At 43.1% G+C, this 20,349-nt stretch overlaps 1 protein-coding gene across 1 annotated transcript in view; it reads left to right on the plus strand.

Moving 5' to 3' along the window:
- The window catches only part of EGFLAM (EGF like, fibronectin type III and laminin G domains), a 136,058-nt gene that overhangs the window by 9,467 nt on the left and 106,242 nt on the right, over nt 1-20,349 (plus strand). The window contains exon 2 of the mRNA XM_032764287.1: nt 18,665-18,774. Coding sequence (XP_032620178.1) covers nt 18,665-18,774 — 110 coding nt within the window. The remainder of the gene's footprint in view (nt 1-18,664; nt 18,775-20,349) is intronic.

The raw sequence follows: 20,349 nt of genomic DNA on the forward strand, positions 1-20,349 counted from the left end.
TGCAGTATAGCGACTTATCAGCCAAAGGAGAAACTTTTTTTTTCTGTTATCTGTATAGTATGATATTCAAAAGATGCAGGTATAGCTCAAAAGATACTCAATAGATACAGGTATACAGGAGATCACTCATCCAAATGTTACCAGAAGCCAACCTGTCTAGCTTTCAAACCTAGATAAGATCAACCATATTAAAACCAGAACAGACTTGCTTGTTCAAGCACTACTCTCAACTTTCTGTGACTCTCAGATATTGTGGTGATAAGTGCCTTACAAAACCCTAGGACAAAAAGATAGATAATCTCTTTTGGTTCATGATGCAATTGTATCTGTTTTATCATTATTTGATTTTGCTTTACAGTTAATATAACACCTTGTAAATCACTGTTCAGGTGACGATGAAAAGTGAAGAAGGTTATTCTTATGAAAAAAGATTGAGCTGCGCTCAATCTAACTAACAATGTCCAAGCTCTTAGTGGATGTGGAGACTGGTGCATCATACCCAGAAAGATTTTCAGATCTGAAAAAATTCCAGGTTCAAATTAGCCGTCATGCCTTTTTTGATTTTTCAGTCATTTAAAATTACTGGCACCTGTGAGAATGATCATGCAATCAAATTCACATCTGTGAACATTTAGAACATCGCAGTTTGATGTCTTTCTAAAATTAGTGGAAATGAAAACACTGTAAATGTTCAGCATGCTGTTTTCAAATACCTAAGACACTTCGTTGCTTCTGACATGTCAACGGCATTAGTACAAGTGTAACCCTTCTGCCAGGTGAAGCTGGCAGCAGCCAGGGCTGGGTTCAATATCTAGGGGTACCTTTTCAACAACACAACACAGAACCGTCTCAAGCCCCCACCTAGTAACCTGGGAAAATTACACACCACCCCTGGGCACCTCTGAGAGGTGTTGGAGGGTGGTGGAGGGGGTACCTGAGGCCTCACTCTTGAGGTGGGGGGCAGTGTCGCTCCATGCCATGAAAGCTCAGGGCACGGCACCAGCCCATCCATCAATGCCTGCAGGCCCCTCCCCAGGGCTGGGAGCCAGGGCCTGAGTGGGAAGGAACCAATCAGCTGGGGATGGACCAATTCGGGGTGCAGGGACATCTCTTTCTGAGTTGCAATGTCTGCTCTGCAAAAATCCTGGACATTGCCTTTTATTTATAAAATCTGCCTGGACAGAAAATGGAGCATGAAAAAAGAGGAAATATCTGGGAAAATCTGGGCATACGGTAACCCTAATTATTATTATATTTTAAAAACCTTTTAAAGAGTTATTTGATCATGTGTTGAGGTGGGAGAAGAAGAGGAGAAGAATTTTTGAGAATTTTCTCAGAATTAACTTCTGGGATTAGGCCAAGAATGATAAATTTTAATCTAAAAGGTCACTTTAGAAGAAAAAAAACACACAAACAAAACCAAAATACCATAATGATTGAAAACAGGGGTTTAGGACCAAAACTTATGTGACTTCAGAGGGAGCTCTCTGCAGAGATCAGTGGCTAGGATCTGGTTTCATGTACCATATGGTGGGTAATAACAGGAGAGAACTCCATGTTTTTAAAAATAAACTGACTCTTTATTAAGAAAACAATTTGTATAGGTGCTGCAAGTGCAGCATTTTAGCCATGTGCACGCAGACTGAATTTGTGGTGCCTTCTCCAGACTTTTTCCTCCTACAACCCATGCTCCTCCCTCCAAGCTCCATGCAGGTTGCAACAGTCTCCAGCTTAAACATAGTGTCATGGTAGCAACACTATAACATCATCAACTGCAACGTCAAGAACTGCAACTCTCTCTCCATATGCATCTCAGTGGATTAGGATGACCAGATGTCCTGATTTTATAGGGACAGTCCAGATATTTGGGGCTTTGTGTTATACAGGTGCCTATTACTTCCCACTCCCATCCTGATTTTTCAGAACATGGATGTGACATGACACCGATGGATTATAACGTTTAGCCATTTGCAACTTTGGGCTAGAGGGCAAAGCTGTTCCAGTGATAATGAAAGAAGGAACTTTGAGAATGGTAGGGGAAGACTCATCACTTCTGGTAAAAGACAGAGCTAGTATATGAGATTGGATAGAGGAATGAAAGAAACCTTTGTAGGAGCTGAGGTTGAGAGAAGCATCACTGAGGAAGAAGAAGGAAATGCACTGCCTAAGGGCTCAGACAAATACATTCATAAAATGCAAAGCTGGAGAACAGAATCCGCAACCTGTTTATGTGATTCATGGTGGGAACAATGGATGCAGCTAATATAAAGTTTATGGGCCAGTAGGTCCTAACTCTGTGGGCCCACTAGATGTGCCCTGGCCAGCCGACAATCCCCCAATCTGTATTCTCACACGGATAGCCAGTGTGAAGTTTGCCTCTGTTCTGCCCAAATAGGTTCTTCACTGTCTAGACTCCCTCATGTCACAGAAACATGGCATTTCCCTGGTGTGTTGGACCAGAGTATGGGGAAGCAGGTGGAGTGTGACCTTACTGACAGCAGAGGAGAGTGAAATTGATTCTTTTGCCCTGTTCTATACAGAGGAGCTGTAGTCTGGGAAGAAATTAGTTTTCTACTGTTTCAAAATGGATATCCTGCATGGCCTTCCATGCCCTTTGGCAATCAGTGGCCTTAGTTAAAACCTCAGTTGTGTTTGTGCCAATCCCCTCTTCTGTATCAGTTTATGCTAAGTATGCAGTAGCATCTACCTGTGCCTCATTGTTAATGCTCAAAAGAGGTGGGATGGGTTTGTTAATGAAAGTAAGTAGGTTAGATTCCTTCACTTCCGCCAGAAGCACTAGTTACCTCAAATTTTTGTCACTTGCTTGATTTTCAAATTTCTCTAGTCTCCGCTCCTCATTCTCGCAGAATTCAGTTACACACACACAGAGAAGAAACTTAAGGCCTGAATTTTCAGAAGTGACTGGTGATTTTGGATGCCTCCAGTTTTGGTGACACCTCAAAGGGGCCTGATTTGATCTGAGGCCTAAGACACCTCAAAGGGGGCAGGTACTCAACACAGTTTGAAAATCAGGCCTCTACAGCCTGTCTCTAGTTCGATACCAAAATTGAGACAATCAAAATCACTAGTCACTTTTGAAAATTTACTTTTCTTACAGCACTTTTTCTGTTACATAGTCTCTTCAGGTCCCCACATGCTGCCTTCTGTCCTTTCCATCTGCTAATCTAGACGACACAACAAGATGGTGATAGCTCAGCTGTGCTCTCCACAGAGTTGATGATGATATGCTTTGTGTCGGTTTTGGTCCAAATGAAGACAGAGATGTTTTATGGTACGCTGCCCGGGGAGTGAGGCTAAAGCTGAGGCCTGTTCCCAAACTTGTGATCTAAACAAGTCTGCATTTTCCTTGATGTCATTTCCTTTGAGGGACACTCAAATAGTTTGCTCAGTGTCCACTGACAATAAGGTTCAAAAATATTAGTTTTAAAGTACATAGAGGCTCTGAGAAGCCGAAATCTTATGGTTTTTCAGGAGAATTGGTACACACAATTGCTCCTTATCACACACTAGACTCCACTCCCTCTAAATGTTAACCTTTGAGAGTGTGTGCATGAGAGAGAGAGAGAGAGAGAGTATAAAATATATCTGGACTTTGTGGTTTCTTTCATGATAGCTTACTGTTCATTTAAGGCAGGTTAGTGTCTAAATGCTTAAGATGAAAGATATTTATTGTACTTAATTAAAATGTTTCCTAAAGAAGCGTAATTTGAGCTGAGAATACACTTAAATGTTAGGTTAACGTAGCTGTGGTGCTCCAGGATGTGAAAAATTCACACCCCTGAGTGCTGTAGCAATGCGGACCTAATCCTTGGTGTAGAAACAGCTAGACTGATGGAAGAATGTTTCCGTCAACCTAGCTACCTTTGCTTGGGGAGGAGTAGTTTCTATGGTGATGGAACGCCTTCCCCCCCTTTCGCTGTTGAAAGCATCTACACTATGTAACTACAAAGGCAGAGCTATGGCACTGTTGTTATGGTGCTGTCACACCATAGCGTAGACCTGGCCTTCATATCTTGTCAGAGGAAGAGAAGGTTTTGTAAGAGAGGATGGAAAGACATTGAGAGGCAGCAAGGAGAACATTTTCCAAATACTGGGCAACACTTTAGCCAGATGATTCTCACTCACTGAAGCTTCATATAGCTAAATCCTGACAAATGTACCCCTAAGTGATGACAATTGATGGGTAAAAGGTTTTCAAGGTTATTTATTTGGAGTTATAACAATTACAATGGCACCACACTTTCTCTATTAGAAAGCTGTATTTTTGTCTTTGATTTCAGTAATAACTACTCTCATGGGCTTTGTATTTGTCCTCACTGCCATGCTGTCCTCACATGCCATGCTGACTTTTATACCTATTCTTTCACTTAATTTCAGAATTGTTATCACACATTTCACACAGTGTGTTGCTAGGGAATCGTGCACAAGAATCACATGCACTTTAGGCACGAGGTGGCTGAAATCCCATGAGACTTCAGCTTTCTGTCTCTGATGGCATTGTGAGACACACTCACTATGTCATGTATCTTATTGCTTAATTATTTTCACTACAAATTCCATCAGCTTGAAGTAAACAAACATTTATTTCTGCACCTTGGGCATCATCAGATATTTGCAGTGTCTGGAATGTCTGTTTGCAGCCAGTAGTGACAAATATTATGGTGATGGGTGCCCTGGCTGTATCTTAGCTAGAAGGAGGAAAAAATTGCTGTCTGAGTGACAGCTCACCCTTATACCTATGTTTACTAGAGCTATTATAAAAGGATAATAGCTGATAAGTAGGTCACTTTCAGAGAGGACATTCCCTTTTACCAGTTAAGACATGACTGGTTACAACACATTTGTGACTACTACTTGTTTTCTACAGACGATATAACTCAGGGGTAGGCAACCTATGGCACGTGTGCCGAAGGTGGCATGTGAGCTGATTTTCAATGGCACTCACACTGCCCGGGTCCTGGCCACCCATCTGAGGGGCTGTGCATTTTAATTTAATTTTAAATGATGCTTCTTTAACATTTAAAAAACCTTTTTACTTTACATACAACAATAGTTTAGTTATATATCATAGACTTATGGAAAGAGACCTTCTAAAAACATTAAAATTTTTTACTGACACGCAAAACCTTAAATTAGAGTGAATAAATGAAGACTTGGCACAGCACTTCTGAAAGGTTGTTGACCCCTGATATAACTTGTGTTACACAAAAATAAAGGTTTGGCATGGTATGGTTGAAATATTTCACTATGAAATACATAGGAGCTTGATTCTGGCATGATGCTGAAGTCATGTTGCTTGAGGCAGTGGGAAGGCACTCTGCCTGAGCAGGAGCTCCAGGCATTGTGCCTAAAGCATGTATAGTTGTGCCCAGAAGTGCTGTGGAGTGTGGGCACTACACCTCTTGAAATGCATGCAGTGCCTGCTGCCTTCTGTGCACCAACAGCTTTGCTATCTGCCCACTTTTGAGAGGCTAGTGCTGGCTGTGATATTAGCCCTGCATTATATTCTCATTCTCTAAGTGCAAGGACTCCCATTGGGTTACGTTGCTAGGCTTCAGTTCAGGAACGTGTCCCTTTGCAGGACACATGTGTAAGCATATACTTGACTTTAAGACATTCTTAAATCTTATTGATGTCTGGTGCTTAAAGTTAAGTATGTGTTTGAGTGTTTTCCTGAACTGAGGCTTTAAACCGGTGCCACAAGGGGTGGGATGCCATGACAAAGTCAATATTGGGACATTGTGTCCACTTATTTTTTAATGAGACTCCTTATATTGTATTCTAGCTTAAGTTCTAAACCACAGCTGTCTTATACCTTTTACATAGGCTATAAATACCACAGTGATATATACCTTACTTGTACCTGAGATAGATACGCTGTGCATAACATATACTAAAAGAACCTAATATTACCATTGATGGGACCTTTTGGAATTCAAACACAATTAGATGGCTGATACCTCTAAATTAATTCCAATTAGAGTCCGTCTACACTGCACATGCCTTTTGGTAGCTTGTAGAGTACATACCCCTGCGGTGTCGATATAAATAACAGAACACGCTCTCTATTCGCCAAGCCGTGCCTGCCTGTCTACACTGCTATTTTGAACAGTGTAGTATCCTGCTGCCTTCCCACTGTGGGAGCCTTTCCTTCTAAGGAAAAGACTTGCCAAGTGGGGAAAGGCTCTAGCATGGGGGAGGCAGCAGGGAAAGGCTGACAGCTCCTTGCTGCTGGAGCCTTTCCCCGCTGAAGGGAAAGACTCTGGCAGCTCTCCACTGCTGGAGCCCTTTCCGCCTCTAGGGAAAGACTCCTGCTGCTCTCTGCTTCTGGAAGGACTCTTGCAGTGGGGAAGAGGCTTCTGCAAGAGCCTTTCACTAATATTTGGAGGTGTGGGCACAGCCAACTTTTCTCTGCAGCATGTACCTACACGTACACTAAACGCCAATGCCAGTGGTGTGTGGTGTAGATGTAGCCTGAGTTATTCTTCTCACGTAAAATTCACCCATGTACACAAAGCATATGCAAGACCCTCTGCATCACTTAAATCCTGCGGTGGTAGGGTAGAGCACCCATGCAGAACTCTGCATGCTGGGGGCTCTTAGGGAATGAACTCTCTTATCTTCTCTTGTGTAGATCCTTTGATGCAGGGCACAGAATGGCAGCAGCTGCTATTCCAGAGTGTGAGCTGGAGTAGCCAGGAACAGAGGGACTGCACTGTATGTTCTGTGGCCTGCTCTAGACTGGGAGAGAAGGGGTAAATTCCATCCTCTTCACTCCTGCTCAGTTCCCCACACAGTGTTTCTATTTCACCTTTTGTTGTTTTCATTAGATAACCCACAGGTCCATCAGTGCATGTGCTGAAAAGAGAAACTGTATAGTGCTTATCATCATTTTCTGAATGCTTCAGATATAATAAAAATGGCAGCACAGGTGTCTCTTCAGTCACTGTTCTACTGTGATCCTGACAGTTGTGGTTGGGAGATTCCTGCTTTCTTACTCAATGCTGCTGAGCAGTGGTAGTTGGACCAAGCTTCAAAAAGATGAAAAGATGCCACATTTTTTTTATTTAAGACTTTCTGACCTTTGTTGGTTTGTCGTGCCATCTACATCCCACAGCGCTCTTTATTTAACCTAGTTCAGGCTGTAGAATCAAATAAATAAAAGTCCGACATTGTTTATTTTTGCCACAAATGATGGACCTTTTACAGTTCACACTGAAATCAATTTGTTTTTTCCATTGATTTCAATGAGGCTGTGATCAGGCCTCATATATTTTAATTTAGTACATCATTAGCTACTTTTATTATATAGATTTGTGTGCTAGTGACATCAGAAATGTACCAATTCTCAAAATATTATTTTAAAACTTAATTCTTTCCAGTAATCACCCATCAGTACAGTAAAATCTCTGGGTCAGAGTGTGGCTGGTCCAAGGGCAGGGAGGGTGCTTTCCATCTGCCATCCCTTTAGCATCTGTGCAAGACACAATCACAGCCATCGGGCATGATTGCAGCTCAAGTAGATCTATTTGAGCTAACTTTAATCTCAGTAGCTTGGGTACCAGATTAGTGAAGCTATCGCAGCGCATGCCTCGGTATGGGCTGGTGGGCTTACACAGCCCACGCTGAAACATATATATGTTTTTATATGTGTAGAGGCTGGTAAGGGCAATGTGCTGGGAGAGAAGCTGAGCCCTGTTTAGGGGGCAGGGCTTCCCTGATTAGGGGTCCTGTAAAGGTAGCCAGCCAGTCAGGCAATGGCACAGACAGCTGCAGTGGCACAGGAGCCAGCAAACAGAGCTGTAAACAGGGGAGTTTGAGCAGGAGTTTGCAAGAGGAGTTTCGGGGAAGACTAAGAGAGGCAGGCAGAGGAACAGACAGGCTAGTGAAGGGAGTGTGTAGTGTTCTGGCAGTGTTTTGGTGCTCATTGGGCATTTGGTTTGCTGTGGGTGGTGGTGTTTTGGTTTGGTTTGTGTTTCCTGGACTGACAGGATTTAGGTGAGAAGGCTATGACAGATACAGAGGCAGCAGTGGTAGTGACCCAAGCAGTGGAAGAGACAGTGAACATGACTGGATGTGGAAGCTGTGGCATGTACATGATCCTGGAGGGGGTACCTGAAAAGAGTTTCGTCTGCATGAAGTGCCACCTGATAGAGCTGATAGAAGAAAAGATCCGAGGAATAGAGATGCAGGTGGAAACTCTGGTTGAGTTTAGAAGGGGGTTCGAGCAGATGATGGAGCAAAGACATGATGAGGCTGAAGGGGAAAGCTCAGACTTTGTAGATGGAAGCAGGACAAAAGAACTCTGAGGAGAGACTGCTGAGTGAGGAAAGTGGAGAGTGGAGGCATGTGACTAAGAGAACCAGGCAGAGGAAAAAGACAGGCTAGTGAAGGAGAAACAGAGCTCAGGAATAGGTTTGTGGAGTTGGAAAATGAAGAAAGGGCACAGTAGGTGGTCACTGAAGATGGGAGGGCAAGGAAGAAGAGAAGAGCAACTAGTCCTATAGGAAGAGTGAAAGAGTCAATGGAGATAACAACAACAAATATGAGCCGCAGAAGGATACGGGATGGGTTGCAGAGGATTGCAAGGGACAATAAGAATCGAGAGGACTTGCAGCCAGAGGGAGCAGGGGATATACCCGAGAATTGCACCATCACCAGGAAAAGGCAGGTCTACATGATTGGGGACTCCTTACTGAGAAGAATAGACAGGCCTGTAACCAGAGTTGATCCAGAGAACAGAAAGGTGTGCTGTCTGCGGGGTGCTAAGATACAGTATGTGGACCTGAGGCTGAAGAGGATCCTAACAGGAGCAGGAAAGAATCCACTGATTGTCTTTCATGTAGGAACAAATGATACAGGTAGATTCTCACTGGAACGTATCAAGGGAGACTGTGCAAGGCTGGGGAAGACGCTTAAGGAAATAGAGGCTCAGGTGATCTTCAGTGGGATTCTACCTGTTCCTAGATAAGGGCAACACAGGTCTGACAAGATTATGACCATCAACAGATGGCTCAGGCAGTGGTCCTATAAGGAGGGCTTTGGGATGTATGGCCACTGGGAGGCATTCTTGGAGAGAGGTCTGTTCTCTCGGGGTGGACTTCACCTGAGTAGGGAGGGAAATAGCTTTAAACTAGGAATTGAGGGGAGATGGTTGGGAGATGTCCAGGTAATCTCCATGCCGGATTTTAACATTGAGAGGGAAGAAAATGAAGTAAGAAAGGATACAGCCGTGGGTAGGAGAATGGACGTAAGGAGGAAGGGTAGTGTAGATACTAGTCTAATAGGTGATAAAAATAAGGTGATACTGGCAGGTAGTTTTAGAATGTCTGCTGCCTAATTGGGTAAAGAATGTGAGCGAAGCCAAACAGCAAAAATTAAGGTTTAGTACACCAATGCGAAGAGCCTAGGTAACAAAAATGGAGGAACTAGAGTTAGCCCCACCCCCCCACCCCTGGTGCACGGAAGTGTAAACCCAGATATATAGGGATAACAGAAACATGGTGTGGAATAGTAGTCATGGATACTGGAGTTACAGGTATTCGAAGGGTATGTTGCTGTTTAGGAAAGACAGAAATAAAGGCAAGGTGGTAAGGTAGCATTGTATATCAATGATGAGGTAGACTGTAAAAAATAAGAATTGATTGGAATGGATAAGACACAAGTCTGTCTGTGGCAAAAATCACATTGGGAAGAAAGCTACTAGAGGCCTCCCCTGAGCACAATAGTGCTTGATGGGTGTGCTGTCAGACCACCGGGATGCTGACCTTGGATATGGGATCAGAGACCTCTTTAATGTTTAAATGAATAAATACTAAGGGCACATGTAGAGTTGGAGACCTTGGCAAAGGGAATTAAAAGTGCCAATATTAATAGGGCAAGGTTTTCCTGGCCATATAAATAAGAAAGAACAAAGAAAGAAGTCGGACCGCCCTAAACAACTGAGGATGCCGGAGTGGAGGTTAAGGATAATCTAGGCATGGCCCAATATCTAAACAAATACTTTGCCTCAGTCTTTATTGAGGCTAATGCGGAGCTTAGGGATAATGGTAGGATGACAAATGGGAATGAGGATATGGAGGTAGATATTACCACATCCGAGGTAGAAGCCAAACTCGAACAGCTTAATGGGACTAAATCGGGGGGCCCAGATAATATTCATCCAAGAATATTAAAGGAACTGGCACATGAAATTGCAAGCCCATTAGCAAGTATTTATAATGAATCTGTAAACTCAGGAGTTGTACTATATGACTGGAGAATTGCTAACATAGCTCCTATTTTTAAGAAAGGGAAAAAGGTGATTGGGTAACTACAGGCCTGTTAGTTTTGACATCTGTAGTATGCAAGGTCTTGGGAAATTTTTTGAAGGCAAAAGTAATAAAAGACATTGAGGTCAATGGTAATTGGGACAAAATACAACAAGGTTTTACAAAAGGTAGATAGTGCCAAACAAACAAAGGAAACACAGTGAATCTAATTTACCTCGATTTCAGTAAGTCATTTGATATGGTTCCACATGAGGAATTATTAGCTAAATTGGAAAAGATGGGGATCAATATGAAAACTGAAAGATAGATAAGGAACTAGTTAAAGGGGAGACTACAACGGGTCATAGCGAAAGGTGAAGTGTCAGGCTGGAGGGAGGTTACTAGTGGAGTTCCTCGGGGATCAGTTTTACGACCAATCTTATTTAATCTTTTTATTACTGACCTTGGCACAAAAAGTGGGAGTGCGCTAATAAAGTTTGCAAATGACACAGAGCTGGGAGGTGTTGTCAATACAGGGAGGGACCGGGATATCATACAGGAAGATCTGGATGACCTTGTAAACTGGCGTAATAGTAATAGGGTGAAATTTAATAGTGAAAAGTGCAAGGTCGTACATTTAGGGATTAATAATAAGAATTTTTGTTATAAGCTGGGGACGCATCAGTTGGAAGTAACAGAGGAGGAGAAGGACCTTGGAATATTGGTTGATCACAGGATGACTATGAGTAGCCAATGTGATATGGCTGTGAAAAAAGCTAATGTGGTCTTGGGATGCATCTAGCAAAGTATCTCCTGTAGAGATAAGGATGTGTTAGTACGGTTATACAAGGCACTGGTGAGACCTCATCTGGAATACTGTGTGCAGTTCTGGTCTCCCATGTTTAAGAGGGATGAGTTCAAACTGGAACAGGTACAGAGAAGGGCTACTATGATGATCCGAGGAATGGAAAAACTGTCTTATGAAAGGAGACTCAAAGAGCTTGGCTTTTTAGCCTAACCAAAAGAAGGCTGAGGGGAGATATGATTGCTCTCTATAAATATATCAGAGGGATAAATACCAGGGAGTGAGAGGAATTATTTAAGCTCAGTACCAGTGTGGACACAAGAACAAACGGATATAAACTGGCCATCAGGAAGTCTAGACTTGAAATTAGATGAAGGTTTCTAACCATCAGAGGAGTGAAGTTCTGGAACAGTCTTCTCAGGGGAGCAAAAGACATATCTGGCTTCAGGACTAAGCTTGATAAGTTTATGGTGGGGATGGTATGATGGGATAGCCTAATTTTGGCAATTAATTGATCTTTGACTATTAGCGGTAAATATGCCCAATGGCCTGTGATGGGATGTTAGATGGGGTGGGATCGGAGTTACTGCAGAGAATTCTTTTCTGGGGCCTGTATTGAGTTTCTTAATGCAAGATGATTGTTTTATATTTTCTTTCTTTTTTCTATAAAGTTTTCTTTTTTAAACCTTGTGAAAGTTCTTTTCCTAGGGAGGCAAAGGGAAAAGCCAGGCTGTGGGCTATTTTCCTATTTGGGTCCAGGGAAAGAGCAGACTACGGGGAAAGAGACGAAGAATTCTCTCTGTTCTCTGGTGGTTACAGTTTTTCCCTCGTTCCTGGAGAGCAAGGGGGGGTGGCAGAGCCCAGCTGTGGGTATTTTGCATCTCCATTGTCCTGAGGAAAGCAGAAAAGCTGGTTTCTTGGGTCACACAGGTTAGCCGCGAGGCAAGCCTGAGAAGGAAGGGGAAGGGGTTATTTCCCCTGCTTTTAGCATCCAAGGGATTGGGAATCTGGGTGTCCCACCAAGGGAGGGTTGGGGACACCAGAGAGAGGAAAGGGGGGATCAGGCCCCATAGATTAATTCCTGATCTGGTGGCAGCGAGAATATCCAAGCTGGTAGTGAGCTTGGGGGAGTTTCAGGTAAGCCCCCAAACTTTGGACGCAAAAGCCCAGATTTGGGACAGGACCAGACTGGTGGACACTAAAGTCCAGGTCTGGGACTGGACGGCTAGATTACCACACAGATGTCCTGGGGGTTTTTCACCTTCCTCTGCAGCATGGGGCACGGGTGACTTGCTCGAGGGTTCTCTGCACCTTGAAGTCTTTAAACCACAATTTGAGGACTTCAGTAGCTCCAGACAGGTTAGGATTTGATACAGGAGTGGGTGGATGAGATTCTGTGGCCTGCGTTGTGCAGGAGGTCAGACTAGATGATCATAATGGTCCCTTCTGACCTTAAAGTCTGTGATTCTATGGTTCTATGTATGGCAGCGGCTTTACTGGTCTTGGACCCAAGTTAGCGAGATAACTTTAATCTCCAGTACGTCTACTTAAGCTGCAGTCAGAGGGTAGAAGTAGCCGTAGTACCCACACACTGGAAGTGCAAAGGGGTGAATTCACATTGTCACAAGGGACTTCCTGAAGGAGAGGAAGCCTGGAGTTGTTCCATTTTTTCCCCAGGTTACTTAGTACATCAGAAGCATATGGTGGACAAGAACACAGGTGCTTTACAAAAACACTTCCGCTGGCTCTAACTAGTGTTAAAGCTGGTGGGAATCACAAGGTAAAAAAGGCTTCTGTGGTCGCAGTTGTTTTGTATCACCATTTTAATGTGACTTGCTTTGCAGAAGCAAGGCGGTAAAATTATCTCTGGCTGAGGGAGCCATGTCTGTGCTGCAGCTCCCATTGGTCATGGTGGGAATGGTTTTCGGTAATTTTTCCCAGCGTTGTAGTTACTTTGTGTCACGGAGTTCCCAGGTGATGCTCTGGAACTGCTCCCTACAACGCCCGTCAGGACTCTGGTGAAGTCTCCTCTCTGTGAGCAGACTGTCTCCAGGGCAAGAAGCTCACACTGCTTCCACCTTCCTGGTCTGACCTTGGAGCATTCAGCATCCTCTGCCCCTCCATGTCCTTCCCACAGCGAGTCCGCCCTGATGGCATCCTGGGGAAGGCAGAGAGTCCTGCATCCCTATTTCGCAGTCAGATGTGACTCTTAACCAGCCAGCAAAACAGAGGTTTATTAGATGACAGGAACATGGTCTAAAACAGAGCTTGTAGATACAGAGAACGGGACCCCTCGGACAGTTCCATCCTGGGTGGAGGGGGGGAGAGTGCGAGCCAGATGCGAGCCACACCTATGTCTGCACTCACTCCTCGTTCCCAGCCAACTCCAAACTGAAACCCCCTCCAGCCCCTCCTTTCTGGCCTTTGTCTCTTTTCTGGGCCAGGAGGTCACCTGATCTCTTTGTTCACCTTTAGCCATCCCCTTGCAGAGGGGAAGGGCTCCGGTCATTTGTTGCCAGGAGACGGAGTGTCGGCCATTTATGCACACTGGAGACTTAAGAAATGCGTAGGGGAAACTGAGGAACCCACAGAGTATTCAGAGGAAACATTAAGAAAAGGTGTAACCGTGCTCCTCATAAATCAATAAACTTTTTCTTGGGACCAAGATTAGTGCCTCCGCTTTGTGTTTCAGAAAAGCATTTTGAAGTGCACCAAACTTTCTGTACCTGCCTTGGGTTGCAAAACACACTTCCAGGAGAAAAAAAAATAAAGAGTTCTGCTATATTTGTACAGAACAATTTTTATTTTTTTTTGTAGCATGTAAAATACAGTCTTAGTAGCTCTTGTCTTACTTATAATAACTGCTATCTGCTGGGCTCTGTGTGTCCTGTGGTTTTATTCAAATCTTGCTTCATAGGTTATTTTGAGGTGAATTGATGAATCATTAATCTGACCGATCTATAGAGCACATGGAGATATGGGATCTGTTTCTTGTTTCCTGGCTGACACTCTATCATCTGATCTAATTCTCAAGCATCTTGAGTCATCTATCATTTTGAAGATTGTTTAACATAGATTTTAGATAAAACACCTTGCTTTATGACCTGTTTATCCCAAAGCCATAGCTAGTTCCCTTACAGTATTTTTCATATGGAAGCAGTGGCAGATTAGCCACAGGGCCAATGGGGCCCCTGGCCAGGGGCCCCAGCCAATTGGGGAGCCCCCCCCCAAAATGGGCGCCCCCCACGGACCAACCTGCTCCACTCATCTGCCTGGTGCTCCTGCCAGGGAGCGGGGGAATCCCTCATGTCCCGACCCTGCTGCAGGCAGGGGGTGGGAGCCCCCACTTACTCTGATCCAAGGCCCCACAAACCCCTAATCCACCTCTGTATGGAAGAGTCCAGTCGTCTTTGGAAAAAACTTGTTCTCATGAACTAAACTTAGAAGTTAGGTGCATGTGGGTCTATTCACATCTCTTTCACTACCTTATAGAGTAGTCAACAAGTGCACTTAGGCTATTTGGGTTCAGAAGCCCCCTTCAGTTTATGTGATCAGTAGTCTTCTGCGCATGCAGATCCAAGCCCAGGGCATATGGAAGGAGGAAGTACGGGACCAGTTGCATTCTTACATGTTTCTCTGAAACCATGGAAGCCATCTCTAAGATGCAGGCTTTGTGGCTGGGACAGCAGGGAGACCTGGGGGAGGGGGTAACAATCTACACAATACCAGATATTCCTACTGCCTCCCTGCAAAACCTGCTTCTGTGGGAGACAGAGCAACACAAGTTAATTTTGAATGAATCACCATTAATTTGTTCAAGTTTTCCTTCGGTGCTGCCCAGCTTGACACCCATATAAGGGCAGAATCAGGAGTCAATGTGTGCAGGGCAGAATGATGGGGAACCCATACAAATTAACACTGACTGAGGGCAAGTCTACACTGAAAACGCTGCAGCTGTGCCACTGCAGCGCTTCAGTGAAGACACTACTATGCTAATGGGAGAGCTTCTCCCATCCTGGTAGTTATAATCCACTCCGCAAGAGGCAGTAACTGTGGTGACAGGAGAAGCCCTCCTGTTGACATAGTTCTGTCTGCAATGGGGGTTAGGTCAGTATAACTGCATTGGTCAAGGGGTGTGGGTTTTTCACACCCTTGTGAGACGTAGTTATAATGAGATACATTTATAGTGTAGACCTGGCCTCAGTCAGCATTAATTTGCCCATTTGTTCTGCAGTTTTGTTCGGGGGAGGGGAGAAGAATGCTTCTGTCAATGTAGCCACATCTACATCCGGGGTATAGGTCAGCATAGTTGCAGTGCTCAGGGATGTGGATTTTTCACATCCCTGAGTGCATTAGCTATGTCAACATAAGTTTTAAGTATAGACCAGTCCTGAGAGTGGTATTTGGCTCTCTCTGTCTTTTTCATCATCTGCAAATTGAAGTTACTAAAGTATAGGGGATCTGGATGAATAATTTGGAGTGGGTCTTTTATTAAACAGTTTTGCCTCTTTGTGTTTTCATTGTGTCTGCAATGGATCGTGACTTTTTTCAAATATAATCCAAATTATTCACCAAATAATTTCTGCAGTCAATTTTATTGATCTGCAGCACATCTGTAATTAAGAATTTAAAATCATCTTTCCAGGGATATTCTTCTGAGTTGCTTCAATTCTTCCCAGCAAGAACATCCATAACAAATAAGCACAAGAGGGGCAAAAATATTAAGTGAATTGGTTTATAAATTCTAAAAAATATTTATGGCATATTTTCCCCTCATTATTTACAAAGCTTTGATGCTTTCGTACCTCACTGGGCTATTGTGATGATTAGTTAAAGTTCGAGAAGCCCTTTCTAAATATAAAGGGCTACCAAAGTAGTAGTATTATTTCCAGTAGGTTTCGTTTTTCTGAGATTCTTGCTGTTTTGTTTCCAAGGGGGGTTGTAAGGTCTTCTTGTTCTTGTATATCACTACTTTAATATGTGTCAAGCTGATGATCCTGAATGCAGGACAGAAGAGGGAGGTGGTAAAATGGACTAGAAGGGTCAAATTTTCTGCTGCACTCAGCTACTGCTAGGCTCAGCAAAAAGTGGGGCTGTTAGGAGCCTCATTACAGCTTCCTGATTCTCCGTTTGGCCCCAGAACCATGGGCTGCTCTAAACTGCACCAGCTGGCTACATTCTCCTAGAGACCATATGCCAGCTGGGGTAGCTAAAGCTTCCACCCATCCCTTTTGGGGACTGCAGGGAGGGAGGCTTAAAAGATGGCTCTAGCAGCTGTATATCATGCTAAGGGTGTACCCAGTGAGGGAATTGCAGGAGGTTTCCACTCCCTATGTGCTGCTTGGGCACATATTGAGTTCCCAGGAGTAAGCAGGCACAAGCCCACCTGCATGTAAAGTCACCTCCCCCAGCCTCAGGGGAGGAGGCATTGAACCCAGGGCTCAAGTAAAGTCAGAGAACAACAAATGATAAATGGGGATGGGACTGAGGGTCACAGGGTCAAAAGCAGGGAGCACACAGGAAGTGGAGTGGGGCTGAGAATCTGGCTCAAGGTTTCCATTTTCTAAATAAAGGCCTTATTGGGTAAACCTTTACTCCTTCCAATGTTTCTATGCACTTCAATGCAATTGTTTTTGTGAGTAAGGACTACCCATGTAAGGAAAGTTTTGCAAGATTGGACCCTAAGTTTTTTACTCTAGTTTTATTTTTTCAGTGCAGTGCTCCCTTACTGTATCCACGAGAGCTTCACAGAGGTGTTTTTGTGCTGCCCTGGGTTTCAAAATTTAGTCTCAAAAGGTTCAGAAGTACAATTCTTACAATGAGACAAAAAACAAATTCACCAGGTGCTTTCTTAAACCTTGTCTATTTGTATTATTATGGCTGTGTCTAGCTTTTATCGAACATTGCTGGTAGCAAATAAAAAAAGAAATGGACAAGACCACAAGGTAAATAGTGAAATTTACTTGATTATCGTAAGTAGCTGTCTTGGCACCCCAAATACCTATTCAATAAAAGAAAAATGTATAAAACCAAAAGCATCCTAGTAGTGGAATAAAGCAGAGTAAATTCTTAAAATACCTAAATGTCAGCAGTACTCTTGTTTTAGCCTCTCTTCTAAAGTATTGTTGCTGATTAATTCTGGTGAGTATTTGTAAGGTGTTAAGTTTTATATTTTGCTTCAAATCAAATAAGTTGGTGGAAATGACAAGTGTAAATCTGATTTAGACTTGTCTCACATCTAAAAATGACCTTTAAAATAACTTGATTTCACACGGTATTTTGTTAGAACTAGTTGAGAAATCAGGTTTTCTCAGCCTTCCCTGTCATTTATGGTAGATAAGGTCACAAAAACATTACATATAATAAAACTGCTTCCATGAAGGAAATAAAAGTTGTCATAGAAAATTCTTTTCACGAGCAAATTTTCATCACTTCTTTGTTATGCTTGTTTATGAAGAGTCTTTACCATGTGTTTTTTGGTTTCAAGAGCATTGATAGTTGTCTGGCTACTTACGGAACTTTTGTTAAAAATCTTGGGCCGGATTCCACACTCCATAGTCAAACTTCCTAATGATTTCAAGGGAAATGTTGTCTGTGAGACTGTGGGTTTGGGGTCCTGAGTTGTAGTGTTCTACGTTAAGGCTTCATAGACAATGGCTAAAATTCCTTCACTTTGGGTAGTAACATTTGCTCTCACTATCTTTTCTCCAGGTAAGTGGAGCTCATTGCACCTGCCTGTGCACATGCACGCACACATACAAACACCCACATCTTTTGTTTTGCTTCCAGAACTTAGACACCAGACCTGTACTTTGATTACAGTTACAAGAGGGGCTCACCCAATGCTTCGTGGTCCTTGCAGTTTGACTCAGGATGATAGAGTTTCTTTTCAGTGCTTATTCAATTTACTGTAGGGGTTGACTTGTGATCCTTATAATTTTACCAGATAAAGTGCCTTTGTTGTTAAAGCTAATAACCTTCCTCAGTTAATTGCAAGCTCTTTTTTGGCAAGACCATCAAAGAAATGTTGTGTACAAAAATTATGAAACGCATTAAAGAATCCTTTAACCCAACTGGTGAAGAGTAATTAAGTATTTCCATAGATTTACTCTGGTTACGGAAAAGGTAACTTCTCACACATGCCCCTTTCTTCACATGGTCTGCAAGGGTTGCATGCATGTACCTAGGGGCATGGGCCCCAGGGAATTTTCCTCACATCTCTGTTTACACCACTGATGCTAAGTAGATTAACAGGTGTGCTGCAGTAGTTGTAAATACATTGAAAAGAAAAGCAAATGTACTTTTATGGGTTGATAGATAGACCCAAATTAATCCTGGGTCAGATTCTGCTCCACTTGTCACGCTGAGTAGCACCACATGGACAGCATGTGGAGTAAGGAGCTACTCAACATCAGTGAGAGTGGTAGAATCTTGCCCTTTAATGATTGGGTCTGTCTGATTTCTGAAGGTTTTTAAAGAATAGGGCAGCATATGTGTATTCTTCAAAGATGTGCCCCTCAGCTGATTATAGACAAGGGAATTTTGTTTTCTGAAACTTCTTACACAATATCATTTTGCTTTGAGGCAGATGGGCTGGGGCCTCCTCTAGATATACTGATGGATTCACTGAACTGTACAGCTTTCAGCATACAATGGAGAATGCCAAGGCAGCATGCAAGTACCATCACAGGATACACTGTAAGTAAACCTTCATTTTTGTTAACATAGAATCCAAATGGACCATATAGTCTCATGCATTGCTCCCAAGGAAAGTGAAAACAGTAAAAGAAAGCGAAGAGAGTACTTTGGATTCCAGACTCAGTACCATACTTTAGAGTTGTCTAGAAAGAGTTCTGTGACAAAGCAGAGTTGGAACTGATAATATGGAGTCTTTAATTAACAAGCAGCTATGTTTTAGAAGGGAATTTTGTGTGGATGCAAGAAGCATGTATTCATAATAGTTTGTATTTCTCTTGTGACTTTTATCCAAGGATCTCAAAGCACTTTACAATTAATTAGATAGGAGAACATTCCAGTAAGGTATAGTAGGGCAGATAAATATTATGCTTTTTTTTTTTTTTTAACAGATTGGTAAGCAGAGGCACAGAGAAAGAAATTTATTCTAACTTGCTCAAGCCTGAGTATTTGGCCCACAGTGTCATTCAGCACTCCACCCCCATAGATTTTACTCTAGCCTGTGAACTAGAATAGCATCCACAATCCTTCCATGCTGATTGTGCTGGACTGTGGGGCCACTGGGTTTGCATAAATGTGGATCTGATGTTCGCCCTCTGGCTATCTCCAGACTAACCTTCTGCACTAGTCTTGCATGGACTAGCGTGACCAGTTCTATGGTGCATATGGGGTTCCACGGGCACCCGCTACACAGAGACACAGTTGGTCAGTCTCCCATGCAGCCCCGGTGTGAGCCTTAAATACCATGAAGGACTTTGTGTAAAACCTCCACTGAAACGGTGAATTTGCACTAGAGAATTTATATGGTTACAGTGTAACAATAACAATATGTTAAGGGTTGTGATAAAGAGGATGATGATCAATTGTTCTCCATAGCTACTGAAGGTAGATCAAAAAATAATAGGCTTAATCTACAGCCAGGGAGATTGATGTTTGATATTAGGAAAAACTTTCTTACAATAAGGATGGTTAAGTAATGGTATAGGTTACCAAGGGAGGGTGGGGAATCCCCATTGGAGGTGGTTAAGAACAGGTTGGACAAACACCTTTTAGGGATGGTCTAGGTATACTTGGTCCTGACTCAAAGAATCATAGAATATCAGAGTCGGAAGGGACCTCAGGAGGTCATCTATTCCAACCCCCTGCTCAAAGCAGGACCAGTTCCCAACTAAATCATCCCAGCCAGGGCTTTGTCAATCCTGACCTTAAAAACCTCTAAGGAAGTAGATTCCACCACTTCCCTAGATAACCCATTCCAGTGCTTCACCACCCTCCTAGTGAAAAAGTTTTTCCTAATATCCTAAACCTCCTTCATTGCAATTTGAGACCATTACTCCTTGTTTGGTCACCTGGTACCACTGAGAAAAGTTTAGATCCATCCTCTTTGGAACCCCCTTTCAGGTAGTTGAAAGCAGCAATCAAATTCCCCCTCATTCTTCTCTTCTGCAGACTAAATAAACCCAGTTCCCTCAGTCTCTCCTCATAAGTCATGTGCTCCAGCCCCCTAATCATTTTTGTTGCCCTCTGCTGGACTCTTTCCAATTTTTCCACATCCTTCTTGTAGTGTGGGGCCCAAAA

This window comes from Chelonoidis abingdonii, chromosome 6 (assembly GCF_003597395.2).
Source record: "Chelonoidis abingdonii isolate Lonesome George chromosome 6, CheloAbing_2.0, whole genome shotgun sequence".
In the NCBI taxonomy this organism is placed as follows: Eukaryota; Metazoa; Chordata; order Testudines; family Testudinidae; genus Chelonoidis; species Chelonoidis abingdonii.